At 32.6% G+C, this 20755-nt stretch overlaps 1 protein-coding gene across 1 annotated transcript in view; it reads left to right on the top strand.

Moving 5' to 3' along the window:
- Positions 1-4277: 4277 nt before the first annotated feature.
- The window catches only part of LOC115885804 (breast cancer anti-estrogen resistance protein 1), a 127346-nt gene continuing 110868 nt past the window's right edge, over positions 4278-20755 (top strand). The window contains exon 1 of the mRNA XM_030904826.1: positions 4278-4485. Within this exon, the coding sequence (XP_030760686.1) occupies positions 4453-4485 (33 nt within the window). The 5' untranslated portion in view covers positions 4278-4452. The remainder of the gene's footprint in view (positions 4486-20755) is intronic.

Raw genomic sequence — 20755 nt, 5'->3', positions numbered from 1 at the left:
TACAAAGTGTTACTTAAACCACTTGTAAATATTAACGTTTTGGACGTGGATTTCCAAGGCAGACTTGATCTTTTGAGCGAATTTTTTAAAAATATATTTTTTTCAGAGAATTTACATAATAATGATTAAAAATTAGATCCAATACCACCGTATAGATTATTTTGTGGTCTATCTAATAGGATAAAAATTCAAAATGGCGGCCATAAGAAAACAAAAATTTGACTGTTGTGCGAAATCTGGAAGGCTTAGACATTTTCTGAAAACGGAATTTAATTGGCCGAGGTTAAAAATATAAAACTACCAACTTACGTTGCAATACACACAATAGTTCTGAAGATATTGTCATTTAAAATAAACGTATTATTTTCATTTTTTTTGCATAAATCCGAAACTAATTAAGATACCGGTGTTTTCTTCATAGGTGTTTGTCAGACTTCTAATTTCGCAACTTTTGTCCCATTTAACCGACTTCGTATCTCTCGTAGTTTCTGAGATGGCAATGTTGAGCATCGAAATTGTCACCACCCTATACAGGGTGTCCCAGAAATAAGTGCAAGAGAAAATATGTTTCTTTTATCGAGATCTACCACCCTTTAAAATATTTGCACTTATTTCTGGGACACGCTGTATAAGTACCTACATACATTTCATTGGTAATCCTTGGCATCAGTCGTTAGCATCAGTTGACTATAATTATATTGCAGATATATATATAGGCAGTCTTCTTTGCTGTCATTGGCAGTCGCTTGGCAGAAAAATTATATTTTGGCAGTACATGTACTTTTTTTTTACTAAAGTGAACCACCCCTTGCGTGTAATATTATTTAACTTAGTCGGCGTCGCACGACGTGGCCAGGCTGGGCCAACGTGCAATTAGGTAGGCTGGTCAATCAACTCTAATGTGCTTTTTTTGGGCAACGGCCCAGCTACGTCGAAACAGCGGTTCCCATTAGAACATCGAAGTTAAGCGACGTAAGGCGATACTAGTGGATGGACGGGTGACCGGTTCGAAACTCTGTATTCAAACGTGCTGTTGTTCAAAAAAAGCAAAAGTGTAAAATCTATTGACACACACTGCTCATTCACGCCGGTTCGAGGCCGGATGAGATCGGATATCTCGTGAGTAAGAGTCGATTTAGACACGTGCCAAGTCGGTAGGCCATTGACCATGATATGGCCGAGGACCGCGGTTCGGATTCCGCGTAAACAAAGTAAGCCCCGTCCAGATTAGCCCTGGCATATGGCAGCAAAAAGGAGACGTTAACTGAAATCTTTACTTTACTTTTCTAATGTGCTTGTTTGACATGGTCAATATTAGCGGAAGCAAAAATAACGAAGGTCCACCCAACATAGCCATCTATACCTTAACCCAGCTTGGACATATCTGGTGGCACCCGGCATAAATCAGAATTTCACGAAAAAAAAAGTGAATAATGCGAACTACAAACTGTAGTAGTGTATGGGCTAAATACAAGTTGTAGCAATATTTACTATTTTTTGTAGTTAAAAGGTTGCAGAAGCAGTTCATAGTTTTGTAGAAGGTTTTAATATGGAAGTATTTTGGGTCATAAACTGTATATCAAGTAATAATTCCTCAAAGATTGTAGTAAAATCTGCACGTCGGCAATATTTCCGTCTCATTGTAGTAAAAATGATATCTTCGATCTTAACCAAAACTACAAATTGTAGTTAAATCTAAATTGCTTATCGGCAATTCTTAAATACATTTGCAGTAATAATTACTACAATACGCTCTTAATCAATACCATTTATTGCAGAGAAAATTTTCGCATTTAGAGATCGATGCGGATGACTTCAAATGTTGTGTCTTACCTCAGTTCTCCCCCAGACCATGAACATTCTCTGTGGACCCAAGCACAACATGTAGCGCACTCAATTGATGTTTGATTTACCTTTACAGCACGATCCAAAATTACACATATATACACGTCCGCCATATTTTCTCTCTCTCCTGATGATGACTTTATAAAATGGTCACAACCTGTCCGACAAAGGTTTCAATTACTACGCCAACCATAAGCAAATTTTACTACAACTTTTTGTAGTAATTACTACTTACTACAACGTTTCCATTCTGTTTTGCAATGATTGCTGCAAGATCTTGTTTACAAATATATAAGACACATTGGTACAACAAAACCTGAAAAAACCAAACTGAAGCTAAAACCTGAACTAAACTCGACAAATATTATGTCAGTTGATCAAATGAGTTGATACAAATCTCAATTGACTATTGTTTCACTTTTGGCATTCAAATGAGGGCTTTAAAATGGCGGCAAGTGGTTGGTCAGAAGTCAGAAGAAAGTTTTGTGAATAATCGTTGGTTGATATTTATGAAAAATATGAGTGTATATGGAACCCACAGAATCCGAAATACAAAATTTGTTTAAGAATCATAATTTCTAGCTTAAGCCGAGAACATATAACGAAATGTGACATTACGCTATAATTTGTATACGCATGAATGTGTCCTGATTTTTAAATTCTGGATGCTTTTCTGCTTTTTTCCAACAACAAATTAATTTAAATTAAATTGGTTTGCATCCATTCATAACATTTTTATAATCTCTAGAATCTTCTAACCGTAGCTCAGGTAACAAATTATTATGGCGCGTTCTCACGACTCGTGTACTTGGCAAGTATTTTTTATTGGCATACAGAGTCTGGTGAGAATTCGGGTAGTTCCTATATAAATAACTTAGAAATTCTGTATAGATGCCCGACGCACCATGTATACCCTGTATATAGGATCCTATATCTCATACGCGAAGCAAAGTGCTTTAGTGAAAGCTCTCCATCGGGTTCTATTTTTGGCAGTTATTTTTGCTTCCTTCCATGTTGACCCTACTTGTTGAAGCTCATCCAGTATGGAAAGTCTCCATGTTTGAGCAGGTCGTCCCTGCTTTCTTTCTCTTTTTTTTTTTTCGGATTCCACTCCAACGCTGATCTCGCTATATTACTATCAGGTTTCCGCAAGGTGTGACCTATCCAACTCCATTTTCTTTTGCGGATTTCAATGCCTACTTCTTGTTGGTTTGTAAGATGAAGCAGATCGGTGTTACATATAGTGTCTAGCCAAAAGATTTTGAGTATTTTCCGCAAGCAGCGATTGATAAACACCTGTGGGCGGTTGATAGTTAGTTTTGTCACTCTTCATGTCTCGCAGCCATATAATAAAACTGGTATGACGTTGGAATTGAATATTCTTAATTTTGTTTGTATGGAGAGTTGACGGGAGGTCCAAATTGACTTTAGTTGGCCAAAGGCTGCGCCTTCCTGATCTTGCTGACAAAATCCGCGTCTGCGCCACCATTTGCTGTTACAATACTTCCCAGATAAGTAAACTCTGTTACATTCTCGACATGTTTGAGATTCCTACATTGAATGGAGTGTTGTTGTTTGTGTTCATAGCTGTTCTAACCTCTTTGTTTGTGTTAATGCGCGTTGATTTTGTCTTGTCGATGTTTATGCTTAATCCTACTGTCTGCTTCTGTTTTTAGGCGTCTGAGCATCACTTCCACGTCTTTGAAGGATTGCGTTGTGAGACAAAAAGAGAGGGGAGTGCGGCGTAGTTCCTATAATAAATAACTTACAAATTCTGGTATATATGCCCGACGCACCGTGTAAACATACCAATTACAAATTTGTCAAGTACACGAGTCGTGAGAATGCGCCTTTAGACGCATATTTCTGCGACTAATTTATTTTCTAGCCCATGATCTTCTTTTACGTCTTGTTTTTTTACGTAATAAACTTTCTGTTAATTCTATTTCTATTATTTTGGCAGTTTGAGGTATAGCCTTACGCACTGGCGCAATTTTAAAACAAACAAAAGAAGCTTTTTGACATGAAATGTGTAAATTCGGCATACTAGGCTAAAACGGAACTTAGTTTTATTCATCTGCTGATGATGCTAACATGAACATGGTTAGCAAAACGCGGGTCCAGTGCAAAAAAAACAAGTGTTTTGGTGTATTATGGTGAATTGTGAATTAGTGTTTTATTTTGATGTCGACAATTTTGATATTTTTCTTAATATCGACAACATCTGGATTCTGCCTAGACCATAGACATCATCACCCTTGGACCACCGCTCTCGGTAGAGAAACTACCACCGAAAACCGTCGGACCAGATCGATGATTCATCTCGTTCCTCGTACATCTCCTCTCGAAAACCGAACTGGGCGCATGCTTTCTGTATCGCATGGAGCAGCAGGCGGCGAAAAATGAATCACGCTGCGGCGGTAAATAAACGCCACAGTCAGTTAGTTTCGAGTTGTATTTCGTGAAGGGTGTCGATGTGTTCTCGTTGTTCTTCGTTTTAGCGTTTTTATTTTGAGTTGTTTCGTTTTTTTCGACATGGGTTTTGAGTCGTGTTTTGTTTGATTTTGCCGCATTTTGTCCCGCAAGAGTCCCAAGCAAGATCCGGCCATGGTACAGCACTCGGACAACCCACCCCCTCAGGTAGGAGACTGATCGATATCGACGGTCTGTCTAGTCTTTGTTTTGTATGAAATAAATATTTAGTTAGATAATACCTGATGCTTTAGTAAGTAAGTAATACTGTATTATACGAGGTGTAAATTTGTGGAAATTTTATAATAAAATGTTTATCTTAATTATAACCAGAGGCGGGAATAGTTTGTTTTCGTCGATCTTTAAAATTCGGGTGGTTGTATAAAATATTGATAATAACACAAGAAGGTGGAGAGATAAAATAGCACAAAATACCTATGTGTCCTGGAATAAGTATTGATTACATTATACAGGGTGAGTCTTAAATAAGTGTACACATCCTCAGAGTTGGTAGATCTTGATAGAAGAAATATATTTTCTCTTTGCCGTTTTCCAAATAAATCCAAAATGGCCCAATTTATTTATTTAGTTTGATAATTTAAAAAATTATTTTTTCCAGTTTTTTTAAATTTTGAGAGCCACCGGATTTTTTTATTCCTTTAAATTCGTCTACAATGTTGCCATATTTTCAAGGTATTATATTTTTTAATTAAAAATTGAAATTAAAAAATTTATATATTTATGTTTATTATTTATATAGATAATTTTTTACGCAAAATAATTACAGACGTGTTTCTGGGGTCGAAATATACTACTCCTAAAAATATTTGCAGTTATTTAGGATTTAAGACGACTCACCTGATGGTGATAATTTGAAAAGTAGTACATAGGTATTTGAGAATATTTTGTTAGATAAAAAATATATTCTATCTACTATCAGGAATATCGGAAATATATAAATATCGATTCCGCTAGTAAGAGGGGGAAGAATGATTTCCCCGGTGTATTTAAGACCTTTAAGATTTTTATTTGTATAAGTGATAGTTAATTATTAGTATTCAAAAATGTTATGTATCTTTTAACTTTAACATCAATGTGTCAAAAACTACCTAATAGTGGCATTTAGTATTTTCTTATTAGACTGTAAGAAGGAAACAACGAGCTTTTTGAAGATGTCCCATCTTCCACACAAGGTATATTCGTATTAAAAAAGTTCTTGTAACTTCCCTCTAACAGGTGATGCGGGGTGTGTCAAAGAGTACTTGGTTTGCCCTCCAATTTTCCGATATGGAATTACTAATAGTACTTTTCAAATTGCCAACCTAGTAAGTGGGTTTATTTTTACACGTACCTACCAATTATCTACAATTTCCATAAATCTGTTTACTTACCATCATACTTGTCATTTTTGTCCTGATGTCATTGTTATATGTTTATTATTTGAAGTGTAATAATAGAAGAAAACAATAATTAATTGATAATGATTTAACAGAATTTTGCAAGGTCAAAAGTCAAAAGTCAAAAGTGAGCAATGAATATTTAGGTACTTAGAGTTAATTCTCAAAAATCGACAACAATTATTGTATTCAGTAATCAGTAGCAAATAGAACATGTTAAATGCTATTAAACATTAGCTAACATTTTATAATACTACTACATGGTACATATACAATACAAAGCATTGTCTCCATATTAGATTCTAAGTTACCAGTTCTATTTAAAGAATATTTAATACAAGAACTACTTGGCTCTGTACGAGTATGGTAATTTAAAGCTTCTTTAAAAATCATATTTACTTACGCTACCACATAACCACATAAACTGCTTTGTAGATTCATTTATTACTGCAGAATAATAGTTGCAATTTAGTATATCATTCTTATTTTGACACCTTAAAACAATGCCTTTACTTTGCTTCATCGTTGGGAGTCCAAAATGCACAAAACACTGCAACTATGCAAATAATAATTGGAAATCTTTTATAAATCATATTCAATTCTTATTCTTATTACATATATTAAATCTGCTTTTATCACCGGTGTATCATTGCAAATAAATGACCGCTTGAAAATTATAATAACAAAGGAAAATATTGTAAATCTATAATATTTACATTTGAACGTTGAGCACATTTTTGTCAACAATGTTAATGAAATTTTAATGTAATTTTCTTCTGAGAATGAAAATCGAACATTCGAAATCGTTTTACAACGCATTATTTCGTGGCAATAGACATTTGTTCATTTAGATAAGATTTTTTTCTGGTTTGTCATAATATTGCACAAACAATAGTTTCAAATAATAGATACTCACCTTTACAATAGGTAATTATAATTCTAAAATAAAAACAAGATTAAAAAATGAAGTCCATATTTAAAGAAAAATAATATGTATAAGTCGATATTTAAAGGATACTGCCACAGATAGCCCATTATATGATTTCTCTCGCAGTAGTACTGTATGAGGGAAAAAAACTGCGTCTAGTTGGCTTGGAAATAACGAGCAATGACCTTCCCCATGTCATTTTACATTTACATATAAAATGACAGCGATATTCATTTCGAAGCCACCTCTGACGCTGTTTTTTTTTTATCGGATTTTACCTATCCAATGAAAATTAATCGTTTTTACCTGTTGTTCAAAGGTCTCAAATAGAACCTATACTTAGACAAAACTCGGTTTATCACGGTGTATTATTCTCATCTCTCCATACGTTTATTTAAGGATTATGCGATATTGTCAATACAAACATAAAACGATAAGATAAAATAATCATAAACCAATAGCGTATGTATTGTGCCCAAAGTACGCAATTTTTTCTCGAAACTAAAAAGAATGGTATTTTTTCGATTAAATATAGCTTTATGTGGAAATACCTGGTGGTCCAAATTGAAATTCTAAATCGGTAATTTATTTTGCATTAATCTCTATCCGACGGCGAAGATTTTCATCTGTGTACCATTCGCTGTTCACTTCCGGTTTGACATCCTGGAATAACTATTATACTGCCTACCTATTTCTTATAACTAGAAATGGTGCCTATTATTCACGCAACAATATAAAGGAAACAGATTTTTATATGCATTATTGTTTCTTTGTGAATCTGGTAGGTGATCAGTTTAATCCTGATTCAAACGAAAATACTAAGATTAATGTTAGATTTAAATTAGATTGGTGTAAGTAGGTAGTAAATGTCATTTATCATTTTAATACTTGCCCATAGGCTGTGTTATAATTTATTAACGTCATTTACCGTATTAGCTTCAAATAAATGATTATATTAGATATAGGTATTAGATCTATTTTGTCTCTGAATTTCAAAACAAAATTAAATAAATCATTTTTATTTTTTAACACATATTATCTATAAACTGAAATTACCGATGAAATTACCTCTAGTAAAAATAATACATTATAAAGTTTTAACAAATCCAAAAATTGACAGTAAATAAAATTTACTCGTTAATTATATGACGGTCACTGTCCTGTATTTTCTGGGTGGACAGTTCGAGAGTTGAATATTTTTCCATTATGCACACGAGTTGCAAACTTTTTCTCTACAAACTTTAAATTGTATCTTTTAAAATTGTTGTAATTATAAACATTTTTAAAACATAATACAATTATAAGCATTTTTAATAGGTACATAAGCAACGTGCTTAATTTAATAAAAAAATATGTGGAACGGACTTAACTGTTAAAAAGTATGCAACATTTTTGAAAATTAATTATTTGGACTTTCTTTTATACAAATAAAAATCTTAAAATGTTTTAAATACACCGGGGAAATCAATCTTGTCCCTAATACATAAATGTTGGGTAATCGATTATTTATGTGTATTTCCGATATTCCTGATAATGTAGAATGAGTAGAATAAGTGTGAGGAGGGGGGTCAATCACCGCTACCTTAAAGATCTATTCCTGATAAAAGATAGATAGAATCTATTTTTTGTCCAACAAAAAAATTCCCAATTACTACTTTTCTAACACCACATGGTGAATGGTGTGTCGTCTTAGATCCGAAATAAATGCAAATATTTTTCGGGGTAGTAGGTATATTTCGACTCCAAAAACACGTTTTTTAAATTTTTAATTAAAAAAATATAATATCTTAGAAATGTGGCAACATATGTAGTATACCGAATTTAAAGGAACTAAAAAACCTGGTGGCTCTCAAAATTTAGAAATATTCCTGAAAAAAAAACTTTTTTTTCGTTTTCAAACTCTAATAACTGGACTTGTCTGTAGAACGACAAATAGAAAATATATTTATTTTATCAAGATCAACCAGCTCTGAAAATATGCACACTTATTTGAGGCTCACCCAGCAAACAAGTTGCAAACTTTTTCTTTACAAACGTTCAAATATATTTTTTAAAATTGATGTAATTATAAGCATTTGTTAATATAAATAAACCATCGGAAACAGAAAATAGCACTAAAAGCGATCAACAACAAGCGTTCAGTAACCATCAATTCGAAGTTGGTCAAAGAATGCCTAGAGAAGCTGAACAAATTAGGCAAAGAAAATAAAGTCCTCCTACTCTGGGTGTGCCCGCTCACCAAGGGATAGAAGGCGATGAAAAAGCAAACGATCTAGCTAGAAAAGGACAGTTAACTAGCTGGAACAGAACCATTCTGCTTTCCAAGCGGAAACCAGCTTAAAGCGGAAGCGTGAATAACCTGGAGGACTCCATCCGTATGATGAGTTATAACTTATAACCCGTTATAACTCAAGAAAGAAGAACACTCAATAGATCTGGAAGGTCGCGGTGATTAATCCCCCTCCAAAACATTCTACATTGTACAATACATATAAATAAGCAACATAATTTAATTAACATGCATTTCCTTACATACCATCACTTATATCATCCAATAATTAAGTATTTCAAAACTTATTGTTTAACTAGGGGATGACAAAAAGGATATTATGTATTATGTACAGAGTGGGTCAAATTCGACGCTTTTAAATGGGAACACCCTTTTCTATAGGAGATAGACAAAAACTAATATCGGTGTCTGGAGCTCAATTTTTGTCAAAAACATGATGGTGAAAACCGCATATCGATATCTGTTACCGTTTCGGAGTTACGGGGTGTTTTTCAAAAATATGCATATTTAACAAATCGCTGTAACTTTTTTGCTATGGAAAATTTTGTATTTTTATGAAAACATTTCCGAAACACCTTTTTACGTAGAATTTAATGGTTTAAGTATAATTTTTTTAAAATTAATAATTTAAGAATTATCAACAGAAAATTTGATTTTTTATATGGGACACCCTGTATATTTTTAATTTATTGAAAAGAATTTAAAATTACCTTTCCAAAAATATAGCACATTTGATATTTTGCTCGATGCCTCTTCGAGATATAGAGTATATAAAAATTCGCCCGCTTTAAATAAGTAGGCTTTGAACGGCACCGGCTGTAATGCAAAAAAATTCTAGCTGTGAGCATCAATTAAAACGAAAATAATATTTGCTATGAGAGATGCGGAATTTTATAACAATTTAAAATATATTTAACCAACATCAACACATTTAAACTATATCTAATAACAATAAAACTAAACAGCAAACCAAGACATGAGATTTTGCTACAGGGCAGGGGTTCGGATATGTCGACTGTTCGGATGTGTCGACAGTCTTCTGTTATGGACAGACGGGGCAGTTTTTGAACATTTCTCGTGGAATTCATTAACTCAGTGGGGGTGAAAGATACCCTCTCATAACTGCTAAGTATTTCTAATTATTGTCTAGATTATACGGAAGAATAAGGAACCTTTATTCTTCCGCAAATATATCCATAGGATTCTGGGATCTTGGTTAGCTATTCAATTATTCTTGAAATTGGCTGCAAAAATTTTCTGATAACTTCAGCGTTCAGAGGCGGTGCGTCGTCTCGCTGGAAAAATATGTTTTCGAGTTCCATTAAGGGCATATCATCAATAAGGGGTCCAAAGCCTGCTAGTTAAAAATGGCGAACTTTTAAAAATTCTGTATTTTGAAGGGGGTTATAACAAAATATCAAATGTGCTATATTTTTGGAAAGGTAATTTTAAATTCTTTTCAGTCAATTGAAAATATAGAGGGTGTCCCAAATAAAAAATCAATTTTTCTGTTGATAACTCTTAAATTATTAATTTTAAAAAAATTATACTTAAACCATTAAATTCTACGTAAAAAGGTGCTTTGGAAATGTTTTCATAGAAATTCAAAATTTTCCATAGTAAAAAAGTTACAGCGATTTGTTAAAAATGCACATTTTTGAAAAACACCCCGTAACTCCGAGACGGTAACAGATATTGATGTGCGGTTTTCACCGTCATGTTTTTGATGAAAATTGAGTTTCAGACACCGATATTAGTTTTCGTCTATCTCCTATAGAAAAGGGTGTTTCCATTTAAAAGCGTCGAATTTGACCCACCCTGTACACACCTCGGTGCATAATTAATATACATATACCAATTAATAGTAAAAATATGTAAAAACGTTGCATTTGTGACATTTTCATCCAGTGAAATGTATAATTAACAGGAAAAGGCGAACCAAATAACTGTAACGGTACCAAAAATTCAAGAGAACCAACTTTTCACTTAATAATTACTTTCCGCTACATCGGTTTTTACAATATATTTTGTGCATGCTGTGTATCAGTCCATTAATATATCACTATTTAATTAATCAGTTATGTAGTTATTTAATCCATATACATATCTATAAATAAAATATAATTGGTGAGCGTAATGTAATTTTCAAATATAGGTTTTAAGTAAATTACATTTTCCTTGTTATTAAAAAATATATTTTTATCTATTTTATCAAAACGCTTACACAAGTTGCTTATAATATTTTATTATTAGACATTAGATTTCAAAATGAAAACAGTTTTATATTGGTTCTAGTAATTCCTTATAAATGAATCCAGTATTATTTACAAAATACTTCGAAGGGTGTGGTACATGTCAAAAAATTTAAACTACATATGAATACGTAATTTTTATTGATTTACACAAAAAAATAAAATATTTTAAGATAACGTCTCCTTTTTGTTGCTAAGGCTTTTCTGGACGGGGCCTACTTTGTTTACGCGGAATCCGAACCGCGGTCCACCGCGATATCATTGTCAATAGCCTATCGACTTGGCGAGCGTCTAAATCAACTCTTAGTACGTACTAACTACGGTACACAACTCTTAGTACATACTAGAATAACTACTACATATCCTAACTCATCGGGTCAAAAACCGGCATGAATGAGCAGTGTTTGTCAATAGATTTTTACCTCGATTTTTACACTCTTGCCATGCAAAAAAAAACAAAAATGGAACATATCCATGGAACAGAAGTTCCAGTTTACCTGTGCCTATCTAATTATATTTAAAACGTTTAAAAACTTTAAGTAGGGTAGACTCAATAATTTGTTAATTTAGTTTTACGTTTTGAATTAATGTTAAAAAAGTATATATTTTTTTTTGGTATTAAAAATAGGCAAAAAAATATACCTTATTTGTTTTGTATGTTATTGTATATTTAAGATTGTTTAACAAAACAATGGATGTTTAACAACAAAAAGGTTATTGATATTATGTGACAGTTCAATTCATTCTTCGTTTAGTTATCGAAATAATAATATTAAAGTTATCCAGTTGTGACATTTCTAAAGGCGGATTTCTACCAAACCGATAAAGCCGCAACAAAGCAAAGAGCCTCGTTTTTAACAAAACAGCAATTGGAGTTTCCAAAATGATAAACATCTTGGAAATCTTGGGTCGCCGGTAACTGTTTTCGTCAACAACGAAAAGTCGAGTCGAATAAGACAACGAAAAATCGAGTTGGAAACAGAGTTGGTTGGGTGAAAGATGCACTCAACTGACCAGAGTATCCAGTGCATATTTCTATCTGTGATTCTTGTATGCATGTAATTGCAATTGCAAGAATTAAGAAGTAGTTTTCAATTTCGTTACTAGACATTCTTATAAAATTATGAATTGATGACTTAGTGCTGTATTTATTACTCATTACTCTATCATTATTTATAAAGTTGGCCATTGTTTTACAAGTTTTATAATCGTTTTAAAAATCCTCTCCTGTACTCTGGTATGTTTTGCGTTTACTTTTTACACTCAATACTTTGGACTATAAAAGATCCACACATACAATATAATAAATAGATAATAGATACGTTTCTGTTTCTCTTATTATAAACAAATCTATATAGTTGTAATTGAGTTATTTTTGGTGGAAATCCGCCTTAAAATTCTGTTACACTTTTTTCAATAGTTCAACGATCTACTACTTTCAAAAAGCTTTCAAGTTACATATCTACTAAGGAAATATAAATACATTTCTTATATAGGTCACATTCATTGTTGAGACAACACACTAAATAAGTTCTTTAATTACTATTAATAATTATTTCATGTCGCCGGCGCTGGCGTCTTATTCCGAATAAAAAGAAATCTATTGTTATCCTCTCAATTAATAATCTTTTGATTTGAGGTCGTTCGTGTATGGACAAAAAGGCCGCAGTTGTTGTGTAATTGGCGCCATTTAAATAGTTCTATATATAAATTGCCAGATAAGGACAATGTAATCATCATTAAGAATAAGATGAGATATTGTTGGGTCGCCATGAGCGATGAAGTAACCAGAAAATTGATAAATCTGTGGTTAGATGATTAAAGCATTTACTACGCAAAATTGTTCTGGATGAGTATGAGGTGACCCTATTTATAGGATGAATATCTCGACAAATATGCAAAATGAAGTCTCCCTTTTCCTCAAAATTACTTTGAATTTTTTGGTTTTCGATCAGTGATCCATAAAATGTTCTTGAGATTATTTTTATTAATTTTGGGGTGAGTTTTCGAAGGCAACAATAAAATTGTCATTATTGTCGTAACGCCAAATGATTTTTACTCGATTGAAAGTCGTCAAAGAGACAAATTTCTTCTAGCTGAACTCAATATCCAACTCGATATCAAAGGAGCTGTCAATCCAATTATTTTTAAATTATTGCCTATATAGTAAGTCACAGCAAACATAACTTTCCCAGTAGGTCTATGCAAGGATATATCAGCAAATAATACCAATCCATTATTGTGTAGAGGAAGTATACAGGCAGGAGGGAATACAATATTCAGTTTCCATCTTCCAGATAGCTAAATCAGCGCTCATGGTGTTTGGTTCTATAGAGGTCAATTCTAGACTACTATTACTATTGATCATGTGCGTGCTCTAAATACTGTGGAAGAGCGCAACAAAGTTACGTTAGCTTTGAGCCTCAGAGTATGAGGCTGACAAAGGCAACGTAAAGGCAAGTGAAGTTGTCAAATGGGGTCCCTCGATGCCTTTCAAAGGTCCAGAACCCTTCTACGGTACTGCAAAAGCACTTACAAAAATAACCGTAAAATAGTGTGCGTGGTCAACAAATCTCTAGAAAATGGTTGAAAAATTCACCAAGACAGAGGTAGGCGTAACAGTTCACAGTAGAATACTCTTCAAAATTAAAGGCAAACGTCACAAGGAAGGCTAGAAAACTATTAAAAGTTATGGGATTAGCAGATGACGACATTCTAATGATTCTATGTCAGTGCGATAGCATAGCAAATGTGTGCTTTGTTGTATTAGGCTATAAGTCACTGGCAAAAAAGCTATATGGAAGGTTCGGTCTCCAAGTTATAGGACTTTGAAAAGCATACAGTAGTGTATAGATAAGAGGACTATGATAGATCTGAGAAGTTCACAGTGAAATAGGCCAATAAAAATACACCATAAAAATATAATCTATGTCAAATCTATAGTACACGATTATTTCTTTTTAAGTTCAGTGTTTAAAATAGGAGAGTGTTAATTTTAACACCTTTATCTTAAATAAAATTTTTGGATACTGAAGCATATAGTTTGTCCAACGAGATGCTCAGTTGTTTCTGTCATTTTAGTTCACAGGCAAATTGTTTTTTTCTGTCATTTTTTTATGTCATCTGTTATGTTAAATTTTATAATAAGTTTTACTAACTATGGAAAGCTTTTTTTAACCATTTTGCCACAGATTAATTTAAGTCTGCTGCATATAATTTTCCATCAAAACATTTTTCATCTATAATAAATGATTTGCCAAAGCTTATTAATGTTTATTAAATATAGCCTCGTATTGTTTCACATGCATATTCATTTTAAATCGATTAAAATCTTGAGAAACGTTAGAGTATATGTTATCTTAGCCTAGCCTAACCCTTTCTATTGCCATTAATTTAAATTATACAAGCCCGGCTAAACTGAAAATATATTGAAAAGCGTTAATATTTCATGCGGTTAATGTTGATACGTCGTTGCAGATACAAAAGAGGTAAAAAGTATCTCGTATCAACATTCTACCGATGTCGCGGCGGTTTTAAATTTTAACTTTCACGTGCATTTTTATGCAATGCGAATTATTATCTGGCCAGCGCTTTATTTTTTTGTGTTCTGGTGCACTTTATAGAGGTCGTCGGTCACCGGTTTCAATGACGAAATACCAATTATTACTAAAACAACAAATATATTTAAACGGGCGAGTTCGTTCACTCATAAATAATAATAAATCTTTTATCGATCCTTCTTCAAGTCGTTAATATAAATTGCAAACATAGATTGCAAATATATTTTGTCGACATTTTGCAATTTATTTTGTTAATGGGTGGTTTTTGGTAATTGTTTCGTCAGCATAATATTTCTAATAATTGCTTTTATTATAATTTTTATTTTTTTTGCAATAGTTGTACTTACAGGGTGATTCAGGCTTCCAAAGGACTTCTATATTAAATTTTTGGTTTGTGAATTTCATTTCAGTTTTTTACATAATATGGGGGCAATGGTAATGCATATTATGAAAATATTTTTGTAAACATACAGGGTGGTTCAAACATATTTTCAAACCAAAGTTGTATATTTTTAAATGGCATACTATATATTTTTTTAGCCCAGTGGATTTGCCCAATTTCCGTTCCAAAAATACCGTAATGCCATATTCTAAGGTTTGGTTAGGTCCACCCCATGGAAGGTCACAGTAACGAATATACAGTTTTTATTAGTTCAGGATAAACGAAAGAAACAAATTGTTAATTAACACTTTGCTTTATTGTGTAACATATAGATATGTTATTTTTTTTATTCTAGATGTAATCACTATTTATTAAACTTAACTTTTATTAAGCTCTTCCAAACGGCCTTGCAAGGAACAGGGCTCCATACAAGGTCAATATTATAAATCAGTCGTTCAACTTAAAACTAGAGTTGTAATAATCAAAATATCCGCTTTTACTAAAACTACATAAAAAGCCCTTTTATTTAAACGAAAAATTAAATGCTTAACATAAGATAATATTCTTTAAAAAACTCAACGAACATTCCAATCGTACCACTGAGAATGTATTAATGCAAAAAAATATAGCAATAAGTATTGAGTATTATATCGATAACAAATAAGTTGTCAATGCGGTTTAGAATAAAATTACAGATAATGAGAAATTACATATAATGGCCTTCTTATGGGTTTGTTCTTTGGAACGCCAATATTTTTTAGCTAAAAAGTTGAATAACCCTTATAAATAATAATATTATAAACACAAAATATTGTTTCAACTTTCTCGGTTCGTATTTATAACTAAAAACTATGTGTTCATATTTTCATAATTTGTAAATGTTCCTAGTAAGGCACATGTACCCTAGCAAGACCAACCGTCAAATTTTTCATAGGCCTTGCTAGGAATTTCTTGCTTGCAATACTTTACAATCCAACCCAACACCTTTGCCAATTAGTCGACAATTCACTTACTTATAAACTTTAATTAAAACTGACAGACTTTTTGCGATTTGACCTTTTATATATCCTAGCGGATGTTCTTATAATTTCTATTCCGGATTATTATTATTTCCGATCCTATTATTATTTAACTAACTCTAACATTCTTTGTTTTTCGGATTTTTACTACCCCAAACAGTTTTAAATGCTCCTGACAGCATTTAAAACTCGCCCTGTATATCTATTATACACCGGAAAAGTCTAGGGATATTACAATTTTATCCAGCCATCGTCAGTAATTTTATTATTTGCACCTCTGATATAATAAAATTAAAATAAACAAATAGTTTACAGGACGTATTGGAAATAAAAATGCGAAATTTACCGAATTTTTCAAACTTACCTTGATTTTTATTGAACTCAAAAAAATACACACATTTTTTTTATTCTAAACTGTGAATTAAAAAGAAAAGATAAAACCAATTTTACTTAATAAAGGATATAGCCTCCTCTACTGTTCATTACAGCCCTACATCGTCTCTCCATGCTGCTGATCAGGTTGTCGATCTCTTCTTGAGGTATAGCCTGCCACGCTATTTCACAAGGCATACCCATTCTCAAAATTCTTCTTTGGACCGCGTCCCATACGTGCTCGATGGGGTTGAGGTCAGGAGATTGTGCCGGCCAGGGTAAGATGTTTAATTGATGAGCATTGATAAACTCACTTACCACTCTGGCTGTATGAGGCCGTGCATTGTCATGCATGAGAATGAAGTTTCTCCCAAAATCATTGGCATAGGTAACACGACAGGCTCATGAATTAAATCACGATATGTGATTCCTGTTAAAAACCTTTCAAGAAAAACGAGATCGGTTTTTCGGCCTAATTGGACTCCTCCCCAGACCATAACTGTTCCACCTTGATAAGGATGCACTTCCTGAACATGATCCAACCGAATAAGATTTCCTGGTTCTCTCCATACCCTAAGCCTTCTCGAATCCGGATGAACTCCAAAGCGTGACTCATCCGTGAAGAGAACATTGATCTTGAGCCCACAAATATCGTACCTCTCGTTTTCCTCTCGTTAAGGGTTGAGCTCTCCAGGGGCGTCTGCTTCTTAAGTTGACCTCTCTTAATCTATTGCGAACAGTGTCAGAACTAACGGTTACATTATGTGTTTCTTGGAGAATTAAACTAAGCTCTGGTGCTGTAAGAGTCGGTCGGCGTCGAGCATTTAATTGTAAAAAATGATCTTGCTGAGGGGTAGTAATGCGATGTCGCCCTGTGTGCCTTTCAGCAACATCACCACTTTCACGGTAGCGTGCACTTAATCGCGATATCACACTTTGCGTTGCATTTAATGCTCTAGCTACGTCGATTTGGCGCATTCCAGCTTCGAGCATACCCATGGCCCTTAGCATTTCGTCTCTGTTAAGATGTCTACGCTCCATAATGTCGTTTAATACAAAACAGAGTTATTTGAATGAATTCTGGCCAGTTATCATAAAAACATAGCCAGTACAGGTTAAATTCGAACAATTGACGCTAGGTGATTTTTATACATTTGACAAAAAATGCACAAACACTTCTGCAAATATCCCAAATTTAGAAATAACTAGTGTGACTACTTCGTTTCAGTCGAAGTAGAAAGAATCGGCCTACAAATATGTGGTTGTTTATTCAAAACATTTATTTTTAACTTTAATAAAATGATATCCCTAGATTTTTCCGGTGTGTGTATTACGATCAAAAAGGTTGATGATCAAGCGAGCTTAGAGTTTGATACTTTTGATAGTTAAAGAATCCTATAGTAATTTCCCATGAGAATTGTTCATCATAAAACTTTTGGTAACAGTTTTAAATTACGGAACTTTTAAATAAAATGCTCGATAAAATGCAAAAAAGTTGTACCTAGTTGTCCTCTTCTACATTAAAAATACTGTAAAACAAGTTATGGTGACAGAAGAACCTGATACGTCACTCGATAAGACTAAAAACATTAAGCAAAAAGCACTTTGTTTCCAGAAGGCTGTGCTGACAACATCCGTTTGTGCTCTATGCCTCGACCATATTTGGTCGTCGCAATATTTTTTTTACCTATCCGTCGTTTTGGGTTGGTTTTCGCAAAGGTGTGTTAGCTATTTCGTATCTTTGTTGATGTGCCTAAGGACACATGAACATAGCGAGAGCAAACATTTATTATGCGATAAAATTTACGTGGCGTATTCAGATAAGGCGGTTAGTCAGAAACAAGGTGTTCTACCAGCTGTTGTATAAAGGCTATTTTCCGTAAAATAGCCAATAATAAGTTTATTATGACGAGTATTATACTTAGAATATACCGGGTGTTGTTAAAAAGTGGCTCACCCTTATAACTTTTTTATTTTTTTCAGATAAAAAACGAGATTTGGTACGTCAGTCACTATTTCACCGGAAAGGTCACTATTTCACCGGAAATTTCTACAACTTTTGATTCTTAAATGGTGCCCTCAGTATTTTTTTTATTGGATAGACTATGGCATTCTGAATAGAATTACATATCATATCAACATTTGACATTTGTACTTAAAAAAATAGTATTTTATATTACAATGTAGTGGCCATGGCTCACATGGTTGTGTTAAAACCACTAATAAATAATTAATAAGGTTAAAATGTAACTAATAATTAATAAGGTTAAAATGTAAACAAATGTCAAAATTTGACATATGATATGTCATTCCATTCAGAATCTTATTTTCATTTTTATCAAATAAAATAAAAAATACCGAGGGTACCGTACGTACGAGGGAGAAGTATTTAAAATTCAAAAGTTGTAGTCATTTCAAGACAATCAAATCCTGATTTATTACATAACATACCGAAACTCGTTTTTTTTTGTCAGAATAAATAAAAAAGTTTCAAAGTTCACTTTTGAAAAACACCCGGTACGCTGTATGACCATAAATAAATAACATCTAATAATACTATGAAATCGTTTTATCAATATTTAAAGCTCATATTATATTTCTTTTATCTACAATGTGTATTAGCCAATGTATATTATTCAATTTTTTTATGATTATTTAGAAAATTCTAGACATATTTCATCTACAATAAGTATCTTATACATATCTCCAAATGATTCGGTTATATTAAGTGGCAAAATAAATCACTAATTCACCACCAATAAACTCAAACAAACACCCACAAAGTCAAAAAATGAAAACGCATCTCTATGATAAAATCAATTCGTTTCCATTAGTACTCAGTATTAGTTTTGGTACAGTGTGTGTTGCAACCGACCAAAATTTCTATAAGATAAAACTACCTTTTGTAATTAACAGGCATTATGAGTATAATCCCAGTTTTAAGTATAATACCCAACTTTTTCACGGGTGAATGCCAGGCCCTTGCTTTGGAAATTAGATTAGTTTACATTTCTTGATAACGGTGAGTGATACATCTGACAGAAACGTTGTGTAGGTTAAAATAAATAAACACATTAGAACCTGAAATTCTTTTAGTTTCAAAATATGAGCATAATCAAACAACAATGAATAATATCTTAATTAATAGTAAACGAAAACAACACTAGCTTGCAGAGTTCCAGCTTCTTTATTTCTTTAAATTCTTCAACAACCCAACGATACTAGTATCAACATTTCCGTAGCATTGAAGTATTAACATTTTAAAATAGTATGTAAAAAAAATATGACGGAATCAAAGTTAATATTAATCACCTCTCAAGGAACGAATCATCATCTAAATCTAAATAATATTATCATAGAAAGACATTTTGATTTTTAGGAATGAAAACGGTATGCAAATTTGAAAATTATATTCTCCGTTTTAGAATAAGCAAAAAACTTTTATGAAAAATGTTTTTTTCGTGAAATCTTAATGGTAAAAATGTTTCCTTGTAAAGACGATTCGGGGACATACTGTAATGTAGAATGTGAAGCAGCTTTTTAATGAAGTATTTTTATCGACCCACATTTCGAGGAAAATTAAGAATGTTTCATATTTTGAATTAAAACCATTTTTTTTATTGAGTTACTTATTTTGATAATTCAGTCAAAAATAAACAACATAATAATTTTTGTTTTATATATCAATGGATATTTTGACGTCATTCCTATGAGTAACTCCTTAACTTATTCTAACATCTGGAAAATGCATCTACTTTTAACACAAACAATTAATAAACATGCGGTATAAATACTCGGTCATTTACCATTTCCTCTGAATAAATAATTTACATACATACTTAAATTTAAACCTTATTTATTTTAATAAAACCTTACTCAATTGTTTAACACATCTGCGTTCGGCATACAACTAAAAAGGCATATAATAAATACAATTGTTTAAATGTAATAACATTCGTTTAGAAAACTGGAGCGAAAATAAAGTAGAAATTTTGTAATTCTAAATCGGTGTAAAATATTGCAAAAGCGATCGTTAAACGGTTTTATTGTTTCGTGACCAAAGATCTAGTGTATTTAGAGGAATTATTACCTTGTTTTGAACGGGAGTGTAACACTAGCTACTGTCGTATTTTATATTATTCTAGATATTAATGGGATCTGTATACGAGAATTGTTCAAACTGTGTTAAGTTTTCTCTTATGTTTTGGTTATCACCAAGAAAAAAAAAACAGACGAAT

This window comes from Sitophilus oryzae, unplaced genomic scaffold (genome assembly GCF_002938485.1).
Source record: "Sitophilus oryzae breed Bouriz unplaced genomic scaffold, Soryzae_2.0 scaffold_41_pilon_pilon, whole genome shotgun sequence".
Classification (NCBI taxonomy): Eukaryota; Metazoa; Arthropoda; class Insecta; order Coleoptera; family Curculionidae; genus Sitophilus; species Sitophilus oryzae.
The sequence above is the reverse complement of the archived record's forward strand: the minus strand, read 5'-3'. Positions and strand labels throughout refer to the sequence as shown.